An 18,920-nucleotide genomic window follows, 5' to 3' on the forward strand; every position below is an offset into this window, starting at 1 on the left:
TTGCCCCTGCACAGAATGTCGTCACAGATTACTTGCATCTCAGAAAACACAAAACATAATTAAAAAAAAAAAAAAAAAGTAAGTTACATTAATCAAATTGTTTGAAATTTTCATTGTGATCCATGTTTCTTTTGCAACGGTTTCTCAAAAGCTATAATCAAACACAATAATATTGAATGAAACTAAATAAAAGCACAAATCCCAGGAAACAGTTTGGCATTTGAAGATGGAATAGAAAAGCCTGATTTTAACTAAGATCTGTAGTATAAGCAAAAGCAGTAGGGACTATCTGCAAAAATTCTTTCCTTCATTTAAGACTTTGAAATTAAAGGTCTTCAGGAGTTTTGAGCACCTCCAACCTCCAGCAGTAATTAAGACATTCCAAACATCCTTGACCATAGACAAGCATTTTCTAAACAAATCTAACTTTACAGTAAAAAGCTATTAATCATATTAAAAATGAGATTGATCCTTAACACTGGAACTTTGCACTTAATTGCCAGTCATTCAGTTGTTCCTAATAGTGGATGAAACAAAAAATGCAACATTTAATGGTTGGTATTGTTTTATTTTCTAACAATGATTAAACTATTTACACTTCTAGTTTTCAATCCACAGTTTAGCACTCATACCTATGGCTTTTCCTTTTATGCTTAGCACATCTTTTTGTCAAGTGTCAGAATTTCATTTAAAAAAACCCAAGAACCTGATACCATACAGACAAGTCTCTTTATGTTTAAACATATTAATTTTCAAAAATTATTGTTTATAGAAGAGCCTGTTTGTAGCTTTCTTCCAAATCATGTTTATCACAGACTTTACCAAGCTTTTCCTATTTGTAAATGTCCCATTTAGCGTGTCCTGCTGCCTCCAAGTAAAGTCTGTTCCCTCCCTCAGCCCCCCGCCTCTAAATTTAATGCAAAAAGAAAATCAGTAACTGGCAATTTCAAGCAAAATATAAAGCACTATAACATTACCTACAATGCCTTTTACAGAACTAAGTTCTCAAGAAACTTTGTGGAAATGTAACCACCCAGTATTGAAAAGGCACAGGATTTACGTGCTCCAAGATCTCCAGCAACAGTGTTTCTAGCCCAGCCTGAAAGTTAAGATCCAAAAATTCATAGGTACATAGCAGAACCCCTCAGATTTTACTGACTCTCCTGCCGCAGACATCCTGCAAATTTATACAAGCCTTTGCTTCTACTGCAAGAGGAAAAGAGGTAAAATTACTTCTACATATGCCCAAGAATGGTGTAATGATACAATGATACAAGCTATTCATTGCTAAAAATCTCAGTTGTCCCTGTCTCTGGTAGTTTCTTTTTCATGGCACTACATCAATGGGGAAGTATTTTTCACATATGAGAGAAGTTTAATTGTACTTGAAGGCTAATTTTGGTCCACTTGTCCAATTTCCTATGGACAGCATATTGGAAAGGTGACCAGTGATGGTTCAAAAAACAATGTAAAAGTTAACAAAAATAATTTGGTATTTCATTTTTAAAACTGCAGTGTCATTATGTGTCCTAGTCATCCACTTTTGCATTTTGTGTGTCCACTAACTGTTGTGTTTTTAAGTCTTCAGATAGCTCATGATGTTCCTTATCTGCATCATCTGCTTGATTATGATCCTTTTCTTCTACTTCTCCTTGATCAACACTTCGATATTCTACTTGTTCAAGGTCTGTTCCATCTATAAGTTCTGCCTGTACTTCTTCCATCTGTATTTGATTTACATGCTCCACATGTAACTGTTCCACGTGCACTTCAGCACCTTGTTCAGTCTGAATGTGTTCAACTTCCAAGTAACTGATCTGCACCTGTTCCTGTAGTTCCTCCATCTGTGCACCTTTCACTTGATTGTCCTGTATGAGATCCTGGTGCATCTGTTCCACAGTTACCTGTGCAGGATCCACTTGTACCTGAATTACTGGTAGGACATGGACTTGCTCAACTTGTTCTATTATTGTCATTGACGTTACTGGTTCAGCTTCCATAGCTTCCACTGGAAGAACCTCTTCTGTCACTAATAGTTCTGAAATATTGTGCATTTCTTTGAGATGCCTTCTCAGCTCACTGCCTTGCATAAACCACAAATCACATAAGGTACAGTGGTTGGGCTTGTCACCAGTGTGTATTACCAAGTGGTCTTTGAACTGATCCCAGCTGTTAAACACGCTATTACAAACCTGAAACAAAAGGTACAGTGTATTAAACAGTGCCAACAGTAATGTGACAAAATACAGTGCCTATCAGAGATCATAGCTTCAAATTGTATAGCTTCTTGTTACTTGGATTCAAAAGAGATACATATTAGAGGTAAAAGCTGCGAAGAAAGCTTCAAATGAACAGAAGACTTGATATTTTATTCTTTTTTTAAGAATGGTGAGTTATTTTGAGTTCTGTATACATAAGATACCTACAAAATTCACAAGTCAGTAGAGCATTTGAAAGTTTTCTCATCTGATATTCATGTACAGCATCATACCCAAATCAATACATGTCTGGCACTAGAGTTTTGGGTGGAAAAATATTTATGCATTAATAGGGTGCACTGAAAGTGTAATACAGACTGTTCTTTTACTGACATTCTAGATGCAGCACTAATGAGCAACTTTTTCTTAACAGCTTTCACTTGCTCATGACATCATGAGGTTTAACAGTAGGCTGAACTCTCCCATTTTGTGATTTAAAAAAACAAAACACTTAAGTGATTTCAGCAGACAAAACTTTAAAACTCCATCCCTCTCATTCTCTTCCAGCAAAAAGTACTGTCTCAACAGCAGACATACTGTTTTCACAAACCACATGAGCTCCCTTCCTTCCCTTCAGCTGGCACTAGAGGTAAACAGCTGGAAAACACATGGAGACTTAAATGAAATAAATAAATGAGATGCAGGGTGGAGGAAACAGATGAGTGGGGTAGAGTCAGGCTTGGAGTAAAAAAACCCACAGGCTCAGGAGTCTTTGTCCATGGAAATGTGTTTGGCTGTAGAAAGCAACAAAAACACACATTTCAATACCCCTTCAGTGTTGGCAAACAGTTTTGAAAACAGAGGTTCAATCTCTTTATCATTTTCAGTAACTGCACAGAAAGATGATGGAGGGAGTATCTGACAGGATTAATTCAACAGCAGGTCTGTGTAGTCAAGACAAACATCTCCACTGCTGAAGTCTGCTAAAATGGGTTGTAATACTATTGCCACATATTTTCCCCCAGACTAATTTCAGAAAGAGACTGCACATACTGTTTTTAAAATGGCAATATTAAAGACTCAAAATTACTTTGTCATACATAAAGATAATGACTATCAGCAATGCCCAGGCACATAATTACTGTTGCACATAATTACTGTTCTTGCCACACAATATAATTCAGTATTCAAGGCATACACCTGAAGAGCACAAAAAGGACTCATCAAGAAACGACAGTTTTTTCTCCTCTCTGGTCAATGAACAAATATATGTTCAAACTTAGTTCTAAAGGGGAAAACTAAAAACTTATCCAAGAATGGGTACAGTTTTTGCAGGCTGAAGGGGCACAAATCCATATTCGCTACATCTGTGAGAGGATAAGGAAGTTTAGAAAAGGAGTTATGAGTTGAATCGACTCTTTAAAATATTTATCTCAATAGCTTTTCAAACGTCAGTTACATATAGTGACCAGGTACCCTAGCAATCTTTTACAGCATTCATTTTGCTTAAAAAACACTATAGAATGCCATAATAAATTTGAATTACTTTCCAGACAAAATCAGTATGTTTGGTATCAAACAGAGAATAATGAAACAAGAAATTAAATAATACTTTGTATTTTGGACTTGACTTTAGGCTTCACTTTTAGTGAAGCATGCTTAGAAGTGAGAAAGGCCCAGGTCAGTGTATCAAGAATCTTGAAAAGGAAGCAATGTAGAATGCAGCCTACCCAGAACAATCTCTATGACTGTAAGTATTATGAGGCTCCACATCAGTAATTCCATATTTTAAATGGAGATGTGAGAATTTATCTGCATATTTTTGAATGTAATCCAAAGTCCTCAGTACTGTCTACAACTTCCTGGTTAGAAGAGGAGGGGTAGGCACTGATCTCTGCTCTGTGGTGACCAGTGACAGGACCCGAGGGAATGGCCTGAAGTTGTGCCAGGGGGAGTTTAGGCTGGATATCAAAAACATTTTTCACGCAGAGGGTGGTTGGGCACTGGAGCAGCTCCCCAGGACAGTGGTCACAGCACCAGCCTGACAGAGTTCAAGAAGCATCTGGAGAATGTTCTCAGGCACAGGGTGTGACTCCAGGTGTCCTGTGCAAGGTTGGAAGCTGAACTCAATCCTTGTGGATCCCTTTAAACTCAGCATATTCTGTGATTCAACATTATTTTACTGAAGTAGCTCTTAGAGACATAAGCCCACTCTCACTGCCTCTCCTGTTCAGTCCTCCCACACTCCTTGAAGGAGGGAGATACCTAACCTATTTCCATTACCCACCTGACATTCATACAGTTTCTTTCTTCCCTTTTTAGCACCAGCTCCAGACTGACACGCTGTCAGGTGACATTTCAGCGTGCTATTCCGAGCAAAACGTTCATGACAGTTTGGACATTCAAAGGGTTTTTCACCTGTTGAGACAGATACAAGGATTTGTAAGTGAATAAAACCACACAGTCTTCTTTCAGGTCTCCTTCCTCTCACTCTCTTGTCTAGGTTGATAAATACATTGTAAAGATGTGGCCAATGGGATTATTCTGCAGAAAAAGAGATGAAAATTGAATACAAAAGGGCAAAAAAACTGATGTAGAGTCATAACTCTCATTCAGAAGAAAACCAATATAACAATTATCAGTAGCTTTTAAGGTATTTTTGGAAATTATATTACTAGTCCGGCAAAATATTTTAAAGAAATAGGAGCTATTTCACACTTTTCATGTGATAATAGCTACAATTAAAGAATCAACATAAGTCAATATACAAAGTGACATATTAAAGAAGTAAGAATTTAAATAATACAACCTTTTATTTTCAGTAGTAACAACTTATACTCGAAACTGAGCTCCAGAAAACAAAGCTGGCACAGAATGATTATGAAATAACAGTAAATCAATACTAAAACAAAAAAACCCTGCACCCAACTTTTCCCCAAAATACACTGAAGAGAAAGCACAGAGGGACACAAGCAGGATAAATGGACACAAGCAAGATAAAAATTCCTCTCAGTTTGGCCACTTCATTTCAGCCATGGTATCAAGCGTAGAAGCCAGCTAAGGACAACAGCAGGGGAAGCTGAAAGCAGTCTTTTTATTATGCAAGGTACTATGCTGTCATCAAGTCATAATCAACACAGGGTGTTGTACCATGCACAAACACAAGGACATTCAAGCAAACTAAATTACAAGAAAACCTGGAAGAGTGCGTTTCCTCTGAAAGTCTGTAATAATCTGTATAGGTACTGCCACAAACATCACTACTGAAACAAACGGGATAATAAACTCCAAAAGAGACTGAGCCATTTCAGTGAATACCATGAGGATCAATCCTAGCTGGTTTAAAAGCCTGCATTTTCAGGCATGCAACAGTTACTGGATATTGCAGTGGAAAAACATTTACAAGTTCCTAATTACCTTCTACAAGAAATTCAAAAGTAGCTAAAGTGTTACTTATGCACCTGAAAGCTACAAAAAGATGTTAAATGGTGGGAACATTCCCCTCAATGGTTGCAAAATGCTACATATTAGGAGAGCGTGGTACAGGAAAGGCAGAGGATGCTAAACTGCTCTCAGTCCTGCACGTCAAAAATCATGGACTTTGCCCAATCAGCTAGTGGGTTTGGAACTAGATGATCTTCAAGGTTCTTACCAATGCAAACTATTCTGTAATTCTATGATTCTACAGAGCATGCATGGATGACCAAAGAGCTCCTGGACAAACTCAAACACAAAAAGGAAGTCATGGGACCAGATGAGATGCATCTGCTGGTCTTGAGAGAGCTGGTGAAGGAAGTTGTTAAGCAACTGTCCATAAAATTTGAGGTGTGGCAGTCTGGTGAAGTTCAAGATGACTTGAAAAGCAGAAATAAAACCCTTTTAAAACAGGAATATAAGGAAGAGCTGGAAAACTACAGGCCAGTCAGTCTCGCCTCCAAGCCTTAAAATCATGGAGCAGATCCTCTGGGTAGCTATGCTGTCAAGACATGCTGAAAGCATTGGGTTGTTCAGCCTAGAGAAGAAAAGGCTTCAGGGAGGTCAAATAGCACCTTCCAGTGTCTAAAGGCAGTCTACAGGGAGGCTGGAAAGGGAATTTAAGAGAATGTAGTGATAATGACAAAAAGGGAATGGCCTTAAGCTGAAACAGAGTAGTTTTAGGTTAGATATTAGGAAGAAATTAATTTCTCAGAGGGTGTTGATGCACTGGAACAAGTATCCCAGAGAAGCTGTGGTTACCCCCTCCATGAGAAATGTTCAGGGGCCAGCTGGATGTAGCTGGCAGCAGCCTGGTCTAGTGGAAGGTACCCTGCCCATGGTCCCTGAGGGTCAAACTAAATTATGTGTAAGGCCCTTCCAACCCAAGTCATTTTATCATCCTATTACTGCCCCTCTGCTATTTTAATGTAATTGCTGGAACAGTGATTGAACAATGGGGTAAAACATTTTCAGGACATTTTCTTACAGGCCTTTCAAGTTCATTTTAGCATTCAACCAGTGGCATACAGAGCTCAGAATTTAGAAAGCCTCTAACAAAAAGGGAGCTTTTTCATTCTCCTTAAGAGACCACAGTTAAATGCAGATATCTGTTCTAATTTTAAGCTTAAGGCTTTTGAAAATGTTAAACTGTAAGTAATTAGATTTCATAGGTTATACTTAGTAGATCACTATATATTTAGTAAGTATTTTGTACCTCTTGTGATCTGCTAACTTGCTTTGAATAGAAAATACATTCTTTGCAAGAGTAACCGGCATATTACATAGTTTGGATTACTCTGGTAATCTGCCACAAATTTTTTTCTGAACAGATTTTTGCTAATTAGCACCTATTTGAATTGCTTATAATGGAGAAACACTCCCTGCTTTACAGGGCATAAGGACTTCCAGAAGCTTGTTTATAAAAGGAACTTTTAGGAGGCTATTTAAAATAGATCAGACACTGCTACATATCAATACTCAGCAATCCCATATATAGATACAGTCTAATTAAATTAAGACATTCTGATTAAAAGGCTTTAACAATAACAAGCTGCAAAAGAAATAGAGCTGCTAACCTCCATTAAACTTTTACTTATGACTCATAAGCAGCATAATTAAACAAAAACATCTGGAAGATCAAGACCACATATATTTTTCATTCAGTTTTCTTTGTCATTCTCATTGTCTATTCAGTCAGCTGACTTTCCAGTGAGATGAAGAAGTAATCTCCTATACTAAAAAGAAGGAGGAGCACAAATCACTTTGTACTCAAAAGATTTTTGCTACCCAGATTTCAAAGAGGCAGATTTTACAGTAAAAAAGTGTACTATAATGACTAAGAATGTTTTGCCAGTTTTTGTAGTTTTGCTTAATTAAGCAAATTCATATAATAGATGAGATGAGACAAAGGTAAGACTTTCCAAACATGATGGGATAAGACATAATTCTTTGAGGGTATTTTATGTCTATTTGGCATTTGCTCAGAAGTTCTGTTAAATAAAGAAACTCTCTAGACTGCATTCCACAAAGAAGATTGTGATTCAAATAATATTTCAAATAAATATTTATTAGAAAATTTTGAAAATAAAAGTAGTTCCTCAATTTGGTATTTCTGAAGAAGCGGACATGACTTAAGGAAGTATTTTGAAAAACATCTCTAAGATTTTGACAGAGAAGCTTCCTTACTACTTTCTGGTTTTAGGTGCTTGTTTTTAATTTACTCAATCCCCTATATATAATTTCCTATCAAAAAACATGAACAAACATAAAGACATACCACCATTTTAATCGTAACTAGAAACCAAGTATTTCTAGCACTCAGACTCATTTATTTTCTTCAGCATATTATCAATTTCCCCAAAATGTGCAAAAGCCCAAAATACCAGAATGAGGGCCACAAGCACAGGACTGTAGCAGTATTCTTACCTGTGTGCTTCCGAAGGTGCTCTTTAAAATGCCCAAAGTGGTCAAACTGCTTGTCACAGTACTGGCATACATGTATTTTCTTGCCAGGTCTTTGCTTCTTGCTGGCACCACCTTCATCAAGGTGGTAACAGGTGAGGTGCTGTTTCAAAGCACTCTCTCGTAGGTATCTTTTATTGCATATGTCACATTTGTAATTCTCAGTAGAGTGTGTTTTCATGTGTTCCTTAAAATGGTAAAACAATTTAAATGAACGGTTACATTTCTCACAGTGGAATAAATTGTTCATGTGTGACAGCTGAAGTTCCACAATTTCAATACCTTCTACCTGTTTGCACGAGGGGTCAGTTGCACTATCACCTTCTTCTTGCATCTGGCATTTTCTCTCTCCCTGACGATACTTGCTGGTGATATCTGCCAAAAGAGCCAAAGCAGATTCATCTGATGTACCTGTTGTCTGTATGTACTTTATGGATTGCTCTGCAGAAGCTACTTCTTCAAGGCTTTCAATGCTGTCATCCTCCACTTTAATCGTCCCTTCAGCAATCTCAACCTCAATTTCAACAGGCTCTGATTCTGCAGATGGCAGTGTTTCTGTGATAACATTAGAGGTTTCAGCAATCTTCCTCTTTTTTGGCTGATTTTTACCTTGTGCTTCGTTTGATTCTAAGGGTGATGAATTTTCTTTGTTCCTGAAAAGTATTTGCATAAATATGGTTAAGATCAATTAACAATGACATAATTCCTGTCTAGTAATGAGGTTCTGCATCCAAAACTCCCCCTGCTGTTTCTCAAAGTTGAATGATGACCACATTATCTGTGTGCACATCAGGAACTAATTTTTCCTTAATCTACACTCCATAGTGCAGTAAAATAATGTTAAAGCTATAAAATATCTTTAAATATTTAAAGTAAGTAGCTCTTCTTGAATGATACAAAGTATCTATCAAGAAGAAAAGCCACTTAACCTAATGACTGATCTACGAATTTGTGAAATTCTGTTATTGGAAAGAAAACTCCACAAAAATAATTAATTCTTTGTCCTGCCTACTCAGAAATAAGGTTTAAGTCCCTCCTATGCCATTCACCTCTTAAGCTCTGGATTGTGTGCAACTCTAAGCAGTACTTAGAGCTTGTCAGAAAACACTTTAGCTGTGACTTCACACGATTATACACACAAGGGTTAACGTATCCCATAATTCAGGAAGGCACACTGCTAATAGCTCACATTAAAAAAAGCCACCAGGATGTGAAAGGAGTATTCTAATTTAATTTTCTGGGCTTAAACAAAACCCTCAGTTCTGTGCTGCTCTCTCTGCATAATGCACACACAATTCCCTTCCTCCAAAATGTCAGGGATAGGCATGGCATCTCAAACACAGACACAGCTGAGTGGGTCAATGCTTTCAAGTCATCCACAGCACTACTGTGCTGGAGGTTTTACTACTGATCATCAGTTTCAAAAATAAGTGGCTATCTTCCCATCAAATAGACTGACTGGAGTAAGTGTGCTTTTAACCTTCTCTACACCATGATGACTCCTTTCATGTAATGCACTCCCTATCACTTCCAGGCTTTCTAGTAACAAGAGACAAGACTTTGCCCAGTATCTCCAAGTCATATTGTCAGATATGTAACTAATGATGTAATGCAGGCCACACCTTATAAATGGCAACTTCGTCTGTTCACATACAGGAAAACAGTAGCTAAACACAGTTTCATATAGCCTGGATTTTTAATGTCTACCAGATCACAGCTACATTGCAAGGAGCTCCTGGATCACATACCAAAAGCACCTAGTGTAGCATGCAGTAGGAATGAGAACATGAGAGCACTTTATGGAAGTGAAATGGAAGAAAGGGGATGAAAAACAGCATTATGGGACTGGCACCCAGTTTTTCAAGCTAGACTTTTGCAATGGATTACAGTTCCTGGTACTGGATAACAGGTGCTGCAGCAACATTTGATTCAGTATTGAACCCACATAAAACCGACTTCAACAGTTACATTCATTCAAGAAGTTTGAGAGGTTAATTTTGCAGCAAGAGGTTTTAAGATCACTACTTGTTCCCTCAGAAATTATGGAAAGCTACCCAAAATCAAAACACTATAAAACAAAACAAGGACCATGAAATCAAAACAAGCACAAACTTATTAATGTTGCCTGATTACCAGAGACACATTGTCACTGCACAGCCAGCTGTCAATCAGGTGTGGGCCATCAGACAGCACAGAGACCAACTATCAGGTACCACAGAGTCACAGCCCTACAACATCAACAACATTTAGAAGCCATGTCACTTGTCATTGAGTTCTAGCCCAATGAATGTGACGTTCTTGTTTTACCCTGTGTAATTCTGAAATGTATGTTACAGTAGAAGAAGATATGGTTCTACACAAGTTAAGGAGGTTCCACCATAAGGAACAGCACTGCAAAATACTGGCAGCCAACTTGTGCAAAAGCCTTATCGAGACTCTCTCCTTCAGTGTTGGAAAGAAAAAGAGGCTTATGTGCTTACCTGATTTCAAGTGCTTTGATTGCTTCAAGCATCTGTAGATACTCTGCAGCTTTCCAAACATCATTTGCTTCTTCCTCACCTTGTACCATTAGCTTTGCTGTATAGGTGAACTCAATTAGGTGACGAAATGCCATGTTACTAACACCTGTGTACAGGCAAGAGAAACAAGTTACCTTAAACAACTCTGCAGCCTCATCTTCCCAAAGAATCTTGCACACTTGCCTGCATACCATTTTGATCACAATACTGTAGTCGCCAGTTTTATAAAGGTCACACCCTTAAATGGCTCCACTGAATAGTTTGGATTGGAAGAGACCTTTATAATCACCTAGTTCCAACCTCACTCATGTTGGAATAAAAAATCCTACTAGAGAAACATAGTCTGAAACAACTGTGGAATTTTGCCATGACAAAGATAAATAGAATGATAAGATGGACAAAAAGCTGTTTCAATAATATAGAGATTTAAACACAAAAATACTGTTCCTGGAGGCTGAAATGCTGCTCTAGGAATTTCATCTCCTCCCTGCCTACCACATAGGTATTGCCCCATGTTGGCCTTGCTCTTGCATCCCAGCCAAGGCACCTGCCATTGGCCATCACTGACAGCCTTTTTCAGCTGACCAGAATGACTTTTCTCTGGGAAAGCTTTTGTGTAGTACTGCTACTCCTAAAAACATATACAGGGTCTGGCTGACCTTCACTAGCCATGTATTAGGGGAAAGAAGGGGGGAAAACCTGAAAAAGCACCACATAATCCCTTCCAATATATTTAATACTGTTCTCATTTTTATTTTTCTTCAGGGAGGCTTTCTTTCCAGTTATGGTAGCTGTCTCAGAACAACTCAAGAACTAAGATCTAGAAAGTTAACTGCAATGACCAAGCATGCTCAAGTGTTCAAAGCCAGACTAGATACGGCCTTGACCAACCTGGTCTAGTGGGAGACATCCTTGCCCATGGAAGGGGAGGTTGGGCCTAGATAATCTTAACATTCTATTACTCAAACCCTAAACATTCTATGATTCCATGCACTAGCCTCTACTCAGGATGCTACAATAATTTGCAGCTTGAGCACATAACTCTGAATGCTTTTATTTGCACAAATCAGATTACCTTCAATCTCCACCAAAGGCTCCTGAGTGAAATCTTGGAAGAATTTGTGGAAGAACTGGCTACAGGCAGCGAGAACTGCCTTATGAGCTTTGAAATGGTGACCTGCAAATGGAGACAAAACATTTGGTTTAAGGTAACACCTTCCTCCCTTCATAGTGCAGAATAAGTGCAGATGCAGGAAAAAAGACCACCCAGTGTAAACATCTATTCCAGCAGCATATACTGAGTGATTCTCCTTGTAAAATAGGATAGTACTGCAGCTGGCTCATCCCTTCTCACACACAATCTTGCTGACATTGCTGATCTTGCTGACATTGCTGACCTTGCTAAAGCTCTGCAACTCAACTAGCTGGAGAACTCACTCCTCTGACTCACTGACTGAGTGACTGACTCACTCATTTCTCTTTTCAGATATTTAAGAAATGAATTATGGGAAATTTCTATGCAAACTTTTCTTGGTATGTCTTGGGCTCAGCTCTGTATACATTGTGGTTTTGTTGCTCCTACACAACAAATTTATAACTGATATAAGTTATCACCACTGCCAGCATAAACACCACAGAACAAAAGTGGTTCTGCTCTATTCTTTCTGTCTTTCACAGTCCTTATTTCTTCTCCCCAGTGGAGGCATGCATATTCATAGGGCTCAGTGGTACAGGGATAAAGAAAGCCACACAGATTAGAACTACACAGCTGCACACAAAACCAGCTCCGAGTTCAACACAAGGATTTGGTAATGACAAAGCAGGAGCAAACATTCAGGGCAAGCGCTATTGGTGAAACTGTGGCTGTCCCTGAAGAATATTCTTTTTCATTTGCTTACCTCCTTCTAATCTGGACTCTGTAGGATCCTTTTTCTTCAAGTGAGTTGCTGCTATCCTTTAAAAGGTCCGGTGCTACTCCCTTAGCTAAATCTGGCCTAGTGAACACTATATTCCCTGCAGTGCTCATCCATTCTAAGACATGTTTGGAATGTGAAGCAGACTTAAATTATCTACCACATACCATCTTTTCTAAGGAAGTAATAAGCACTAGTATCTTCATCATCCTTTTAAAGAAGTTCTTATGCTCTTAGAACACATACAAAAAGTGTGTGCTTCTACCCTTTTTCTAAGTATTCATTAAAACAGATACTAGAGAAGCTGCTATGAGAAGCAAATATTGTTTCAAGGTGTGGGTTTTTTAAATTTAAACACAGTATTTGTAAAAGTTCTCTGCATGCAGTCAGACAGCTCAAATCAGAGTATTTTAACAATATTTTGGCAATCCTTAGCACATTAAATATACCACAGCAGTTTCAAAGAGGGCTTCTATCTGAAAACATTTTAGTCTCTTGTTTGGGAAAGCAGAAGCAAAATTATTAACCACTACAATGAATTGCAAGTAATTTTCACACAGGTACGGAACTAAGAATTGGTTCATACCCATTTGACATCTGACCATGAAAAATCCAACAGCATCCCAGCACAGCTTTTAGAATTCTCTGAATGCCAACTAGTTCTCAGGCCTGTACATACCATCGACAATCAGAGTGATATCTGTAAACTGGTCCTGCTCACGTTGTTCATTCAGTCTATCCAAAATAACTTTATAGTGTTCAGGGAATTCCTGGATACATTCCATAGTTTCCTCAGCTTCCATGGCAAAAGGCCTGGTCTGAAAACAAATGTGGGATGAGATTAAGAATACTGTGCCACTCGGTAAATACTGTGCAGAGTCAGGTTATTATACAAATGTGATCTATCACTTTGCCAGGACTATAAAGCCAATGGAAAAACTGTAACATTTTTTAACCCAATGTTAGCCAACAGGTAATGATTGCACAGTTAATGATGTGAAATATTGTCTTATTTGGACACATGAAGAAACAACCAAAGTGGCTATTTCTTTATCCTACAGATTCAGCAGGGACCCACCACCCTCAAAGCAAATACTACAGCAATGCAACATCCCACAGCTACTCATCCAATACCACAGCAGCATAATCTCAGAATCTTCATACAGTTCTTGCAATCCCTCCAATCCACCTGGTTAACAGACAGTTCTTAAAACTTTTATGTTTAAGTCATACTTTGCAGCTCATGAACACAAGTTGTTTAATTTCTGTAAATATGGATGTAATACAGCAGCAATTTTCAATTTCTGAGTGCATTACGATTGCCAGGGATTTCATTCTCTCTTAAGCTTATTCATCCATCCTACTTACACTTCTTCCTCTGTAAAGTGAAATATTCTTTGCCAGCCTTTTGACATATAATGCTTGTAGTCTGATAGCACTTCCTCCCTTACTAACACAATAAACATAGCTGGGGGTGGGAGTTGCAGAGGATCTCAGACCTGGAGAGGGTTAGCAGAACTCGGTGTCTGTGGATGAGATGCAGACAGTAGTCTGCTGCATATCCAGAAGAACCTCAGGAGAGCATCCAAGTGCTTCAACTAAAGCACTTCACAAATTACCTCCAGGCAAAATTACTTCAGGTCTATGCAGCAACGCTCATCTTCAACTCCCACACTAATGTGGCTTACTCTTAGAATGCTGCAGAAAAAAAGAATTATGGAGTTCCTGTTTACACCACAAAACACACTCCTTTTTGTCTCTCAGAAAAAAGTCACCCATGAAGAAGCTGTTTTGCCAAGACAAAAATTCTCTTTCAAGAGAATTGAAATAAGTAGAGCAGAAGCAACTACTTAGGGAAATCCAGCCCTACCTGCTACTGCTACATTGTCAATCACAGAAACGCTGTCTGCGAAAGTCGGATTCGTTACCTGGTGTGCAATGAGCCAAGAACTACACACTTGAGGTGACATTGATTATTTATTTTAGAGTTGTGCAGGCCTGGGTGCCCGGGAGAATTCCACAATCAAGTACCCACTATAAAAGCTTTTTACTAATTATTATACATTTTACCAAGCAAAAGGATTAGTGTTCATTGGTTACAAGTAACATAGTTCCCTAATTAATTAGTATTTTCTCTTCTACTGGTTAATGATTTTCTTGCTTCCTGTGCTAATTAGTCCACATGCTCAGTCTCTCTCTTCTTTTGGATCAGGTTTCTTGGGTGGGTCGTTGCAATCTCCCTCAGTAAGAATTACCTGCTACCCAGCTGGAGCCAATTCCAACACAATTGCTAAGTTTGCTTAATCAGTTTCTTCCTTATTTTGGGGTTTCTGCTACACGTCCCTGTGGCCTCTAAATTCTAGATTCTCTGTGTCCACTATCAGTGGTACACCCATTTTCCCAGGCTTTTGTTAGCCTGCCCTTAGGTCTGAGATCACTGAAGTATGTCTTTGTAAGCTTAAGAAGGCAATTTTACCCAAAAGTAATTTGTTTTTCTAACACCCGGACATTATGTCGGCTGCTCTCTATATCAGGGATTAAATCTCCTTTCTTGTTGAAGAGGCTTGACAGTACACAAAGATCAAACATCAAAGCAAATCCTTCCTTGAGACAATTCTACATATTCTGTATTTTGCACTAGAAACAACTGTGAGGGTCTTCAAGTGGGCAGAGGAAGAGGAGGTGGAAGGGAATAGATGCTGTTGCTGCATTCTCTTCACTTCATCTGTAATGATGGGTCTGAGACAACCAGAAGTTCCTGCCTTTCTTTTGCCATCTAGTATTTCACTTAAAGTCACATGTGGGAATTAAACTCATGTGGATTAAACGTCACAGTTTAATTTTTGACACATTACAATAGGGTAGATGACTTGCAATAAAAAACATAATTCCTAAAAAGAAAAATTTGATCTCCAGCTCTCATGATTTTCATCTCCCATGGTTTTTGCTTTACTTCCAAACTGACTGTAGGGATATCTTAAAAAGAAACACCCCAAACCTCAAAATAATAAAGCAACCTTAGCCTAGCAAATACAAGATACTTTAAAAAGTTTTTTCTTAAAATTGTTACAAAACCTAATAAGAAACATAGTTTCTGTTAGGCAGTTCATTATAAAAATGTGAATGTACTATGTATCTAAATGCAGTTGCATCGACCATTTTAAAAACCTCGGTCATACTGAAGAAAAAGGCCTTACAAAACAGCACATGTTCAGTAAGAGCGTGACTGCTTAGAAGGAAGGAGTGAAAAGTACAACTGGGAAAACAAAGCGGCCAAGGAGGACGGACAGAAGAGATCCAAATTCCCACTTATGAGTGGGCTCACAGACGTGCGGCAGAGAGTGGACTGCTTCAGTTGTCTTTGCCATTTCCTTGAAAGACTCATCGAAACAGTGCCTTAGTCTTATGAGCCTGTAACTCTGGATACATTTCATGAGATGTGCATATGATTCGCCTTAGTCTTATGAGCCTGTAACTCTGGACTCTGGATACATTTCATGAGATGTGCATATGATTCGCCTTAGTCTTATGAGCCTGTAACTCTGGACTCTGGATACATTTCATGAGATGTGCATATGATTCGCCTTAGTCTTATGAGCCTGTAACTCTGGACTCTGGATACATTTCATGAGATGTGCATATGATTCGCCTTAGTCTTATGAGCCTGTAACTCTGGATACATTTCATGAGATGTGCATATGATTCGCCTTAGTCTTATGAGCCTGTAACTCTGGATACATTTCATGTGATGTGCATATGATTCGCCGAGCTAGTTTTACAAATCCGCCTCAATGAAACATGTTATTCGTATTATTCTCCTGGGCTACACCAGGAGCTCTTCGGATTCCGGGCAGGAGATGTTTTGTTTCCCGCACAGGGATCCCACAGACGCAGGCGGGGCAGTGCTGGGGCAGCTCGGGTGAGCCGGAGGAGCCGATGCGGCGTGCCCACAGCACCGCCATCTTGGGAAGCGGGGAGCCGTGGCCTGGGCATTGCAGAAGCAGGAGTTCTTCATGCACACTGCCGCACGATCTCCTCAAAACCAGCGCTCAGGCCATCCCGATCCCGCCCCTCAGCCCCGCAGCGCGGACGCGGGATCGGTGCCGCTCCCGCCGGGACCGTGGGCACAGCGGCCGCCAGGCGGCGCCCCCACCCCCGGCCGCCCCACCCCGGGGCTCCCGCCACCCGCGCGCGCCGCCCGCGGGCTGCGGCCCGCGCGCCCCGCAGCCTCATTGGCGGCCGCCGGTGTCAGTCAGCGCGACCTCCGCCAATAGCGAAGCGCGGGCAGCGCCCGCCCCGGACGCAGAAGCCAATGAGCGGCCGCGGAGCGCCCCGAGCGGGCGAAGGCGGAAGGCCTGGCCCGCGCCCAGGGCTCGCCGCGCTCGGGGGATCCGGGCGCGGTGCGGGCGGCGCTGGCAGCCACGGGGGTCCCGCGGGGCGCCCGGAGAGGGGACCTGGCCACTGCCGCCCCGAGCCCGGCGCGCGGCAGCGCCGCCGCCTCGTTAGTCCTTATTACGTCATCAAAGCGCGCATTAAATCGATCCCTTTTCAATTCCCGGCCGGGTCGCGGCCCGACGACGCGGCACTCCGAGGGGTGGGGAGGCGGTTCCGCCGGGTACTCACCGGGAGCAGCTTCTCGCCGCGCCGCTTCCCGCTCCACCGCCGCCGCTTCCTGCTGCCCGGCACGCTGGAAAGCGGGGCGCGCGCCGGCCAATCCCGACTCGCATTCCCGGCCTGCCCCGCGCTCACCTTCCACGCGACAGGGCGCGCGTGCGGCGGGGGAGGGGCCCTGCGGCCCGGGGCATGCTGGGAGTTGTAGTCCATTTGTGCAGTGTGGCGGGTTCAGCGTGACAGAACTGGAGGTAATCTGTGTAATCTCTCTGGGTAATCTGTTCCAGTCACCTGTGCTGTGAAGTTCTTCCCCATGTTCAGGGGGAAGTTCCTGTGCATCAGTTCCTGCCCATTGCCTCTTGTCCGGGCTCAGCACCCCCGAGCAGAGCCCGGTCCCTGCTCTGACCTTCCCTGCAAGCACTGACAGACAGGGATCAGGTCCCCTCTCAGTTGTCTCTTCTCGAGGCTCAACAGGCTCAGCTCTCTCAGCCTGTCCTCATAAGAGAGATACTCCAGTCCCTGGATCATCTTTGTTCAACTCTGTTCCTCTTGCAGATGAGGAGTACCTGTGTCTCCCCTTCTAGATGCATTTTACAGTTGCATCGCAGTACATTCCTTAGTCTGGCATATCAGAACATTTTGGAAGACAAGTGTTAGGGCCACACACCCCCTCACAAGCAGGACTCATACCCACAGGATCCCCTTCATCCTGTGTTCTCTTGACTGTCACACAGCCACTCTTCCATGCAGTTCCATAACACCGTGTTACTTTATAATTCAGACTGAGCTGTACCCAAAATGGGTATCATGAAGCAGTGTCAAAAGCTGGAAAGTCTAAAGTGCAATACTGCCCAGCAAGTCTCACTCTGTGGTGCTCAGCTGTGCCTCTCCAGCTCCTGGTCCCTGCAGCTGAGGAAGGAAAGGCCCAGGCAGCAGCTTGCAGATCCCAAGATCTCCTGGGCTATTTGGCCGAGGCACCTTACTGAGACAGCAAGTGCATGGTACGGGCTGCAACCAGCCCTTCTGCCATCCTGCCTGAGCACTGACAACACCAAACTTGGGTTTCTTTTCTACACTGGAATCTTCAGGGGACCCCTAGTCATCCAGGTTTCATGTCCTGCCACAAGATGAAAATGTACTCATCCAAATATAATAATTTAATTTGTAAGAACAGACAGCCTCTATGCTGAAGCTGACAAGAGAAGAGCAGCCTCATGCTGTGTCTCTAATGAGCTTGCCCATGTTCATTCCTGAAAATTGACTTGTTTATGAACTCCATCCCTTTCCCATGGTGCTTATTGCTTAATGGCCTTGTTAACATAACAGTGCTGTTGATCTTGTCAGTAGGTCTGCTCAGACAGTTATTTGCATTCTAGGAGTTGCCTGCCACACCCATTCTTGTTTTCTGGTACACAACAGTACATAGGCAATGTTGATGCCTCCTGCATTTAAAAATATATGAATGTTTGTTCTAAAGTAGAGGAAAGCTAATTTTTAGTAGAAGAACTATATCTCCAATAGTTTATAATCCAAATAGAAATATTGCTAAAGATATCACTGTAGTAGAGTACAAAACAAGAATTAAATTTTTCCATTCCAGCACCTTCTACCTGTCCAGTGTTGGTGGCTTGCTTGGTTTAGATTAAGGTATGGTTTGTTCTGACCATTTACTTTTTTTCTCACAGCATTTTCCACTGTATTTTTTTTCCTATGGGTTCCTCCATCTAGTTTTACTGTGAGGT

At 41.0% G+C, this 18,920-nt stretch overlaps 2 protein-coding genes across 3 annotated transcripts in view; one reads left to right on the plus strand and one right to left on the minus strand.

The window, feature by feature from the left end:
• The window catches only part of FGF10 (fibroblast growth factor 10), a 525,855-nt gene that overhangs the window by 387,659 nt on the left and 119,276 nt on the right, over positions 1–18,920 (plus strand). The gene's annotated exons all lie outside the window — the stretch shown is intronic.
• Positions 548–17,310, minus strand: ZNF131 (zinc finger protein 131). Of its 2 annotated transcripts, XM_021553875.3 has the most exons (8): positions 17,191–17,310; positions 13,247–13,385; positions 11,730–11,831; positions 10,616–10,760; positions 8,425–8,788; positions 8,100–8,322; positions 4,486–4,616; positions 548–2,192 (listed from the first exon to the last, which is right to left on the minus strand). In XM_021553875.3, exons 2-8 carry the CDS (start codon positions 13,368–13,370, stop codon positions 1,530–1,532), a joined length of 1,752 nt encoding a protein of 583 aa, XP_021409550.1. In that variant the 5' UTR covers positions 13,371–13,385; positions 17,191–17,310; the 3' UTR covers positions 548–1,529. The 2 variants fall into 2 exon arrangements, with proteins under 2 accessions (XP_021409550.1, XP_021409548.1); XM_021553873.3 differs by having other exon boundaries at positions 8,100–8,788.

Source organism: Lonchura striata, chromosome Z, assembly GCF_046129695.1.
Source record: "Lonchura striata isolate bLonStr1 chromosome Z, bLonStr1.mat, whole genome shotgun sequence".
Taxonomy (NCBI): domain Eukaryota; kingdom Metazoa; phylum Chordata; class Aves; order Passeriformes; family Estrildidae; genus Lonchura; species Lonchura striata.

Excerpts from the sequence above, each read along its gene's own strand:
- ZNF131 (XM_021553873.3), bottom strand. The coding sequence starts at position 13,370 with ATGGAAGCTGAGGAAACTATGGAATGTATCCAGGAATTCCCTGAACAC. Across the intron at positions 11,832-13,246 it reads TATCACTCTGATTGTCGATG|GTCACCATTTCAAAGCTCAT; the intron begins GTATGTACAGGC and ends CTCCATTTGCAG. Across the intron at positions 10,761-11,729 it reads GCCTTTGGTGGAGATTGAAG|GTGTTAGTAACATGGCATTT; the intron begins GTAATCTGATTT and ends GCCTGTACACAG.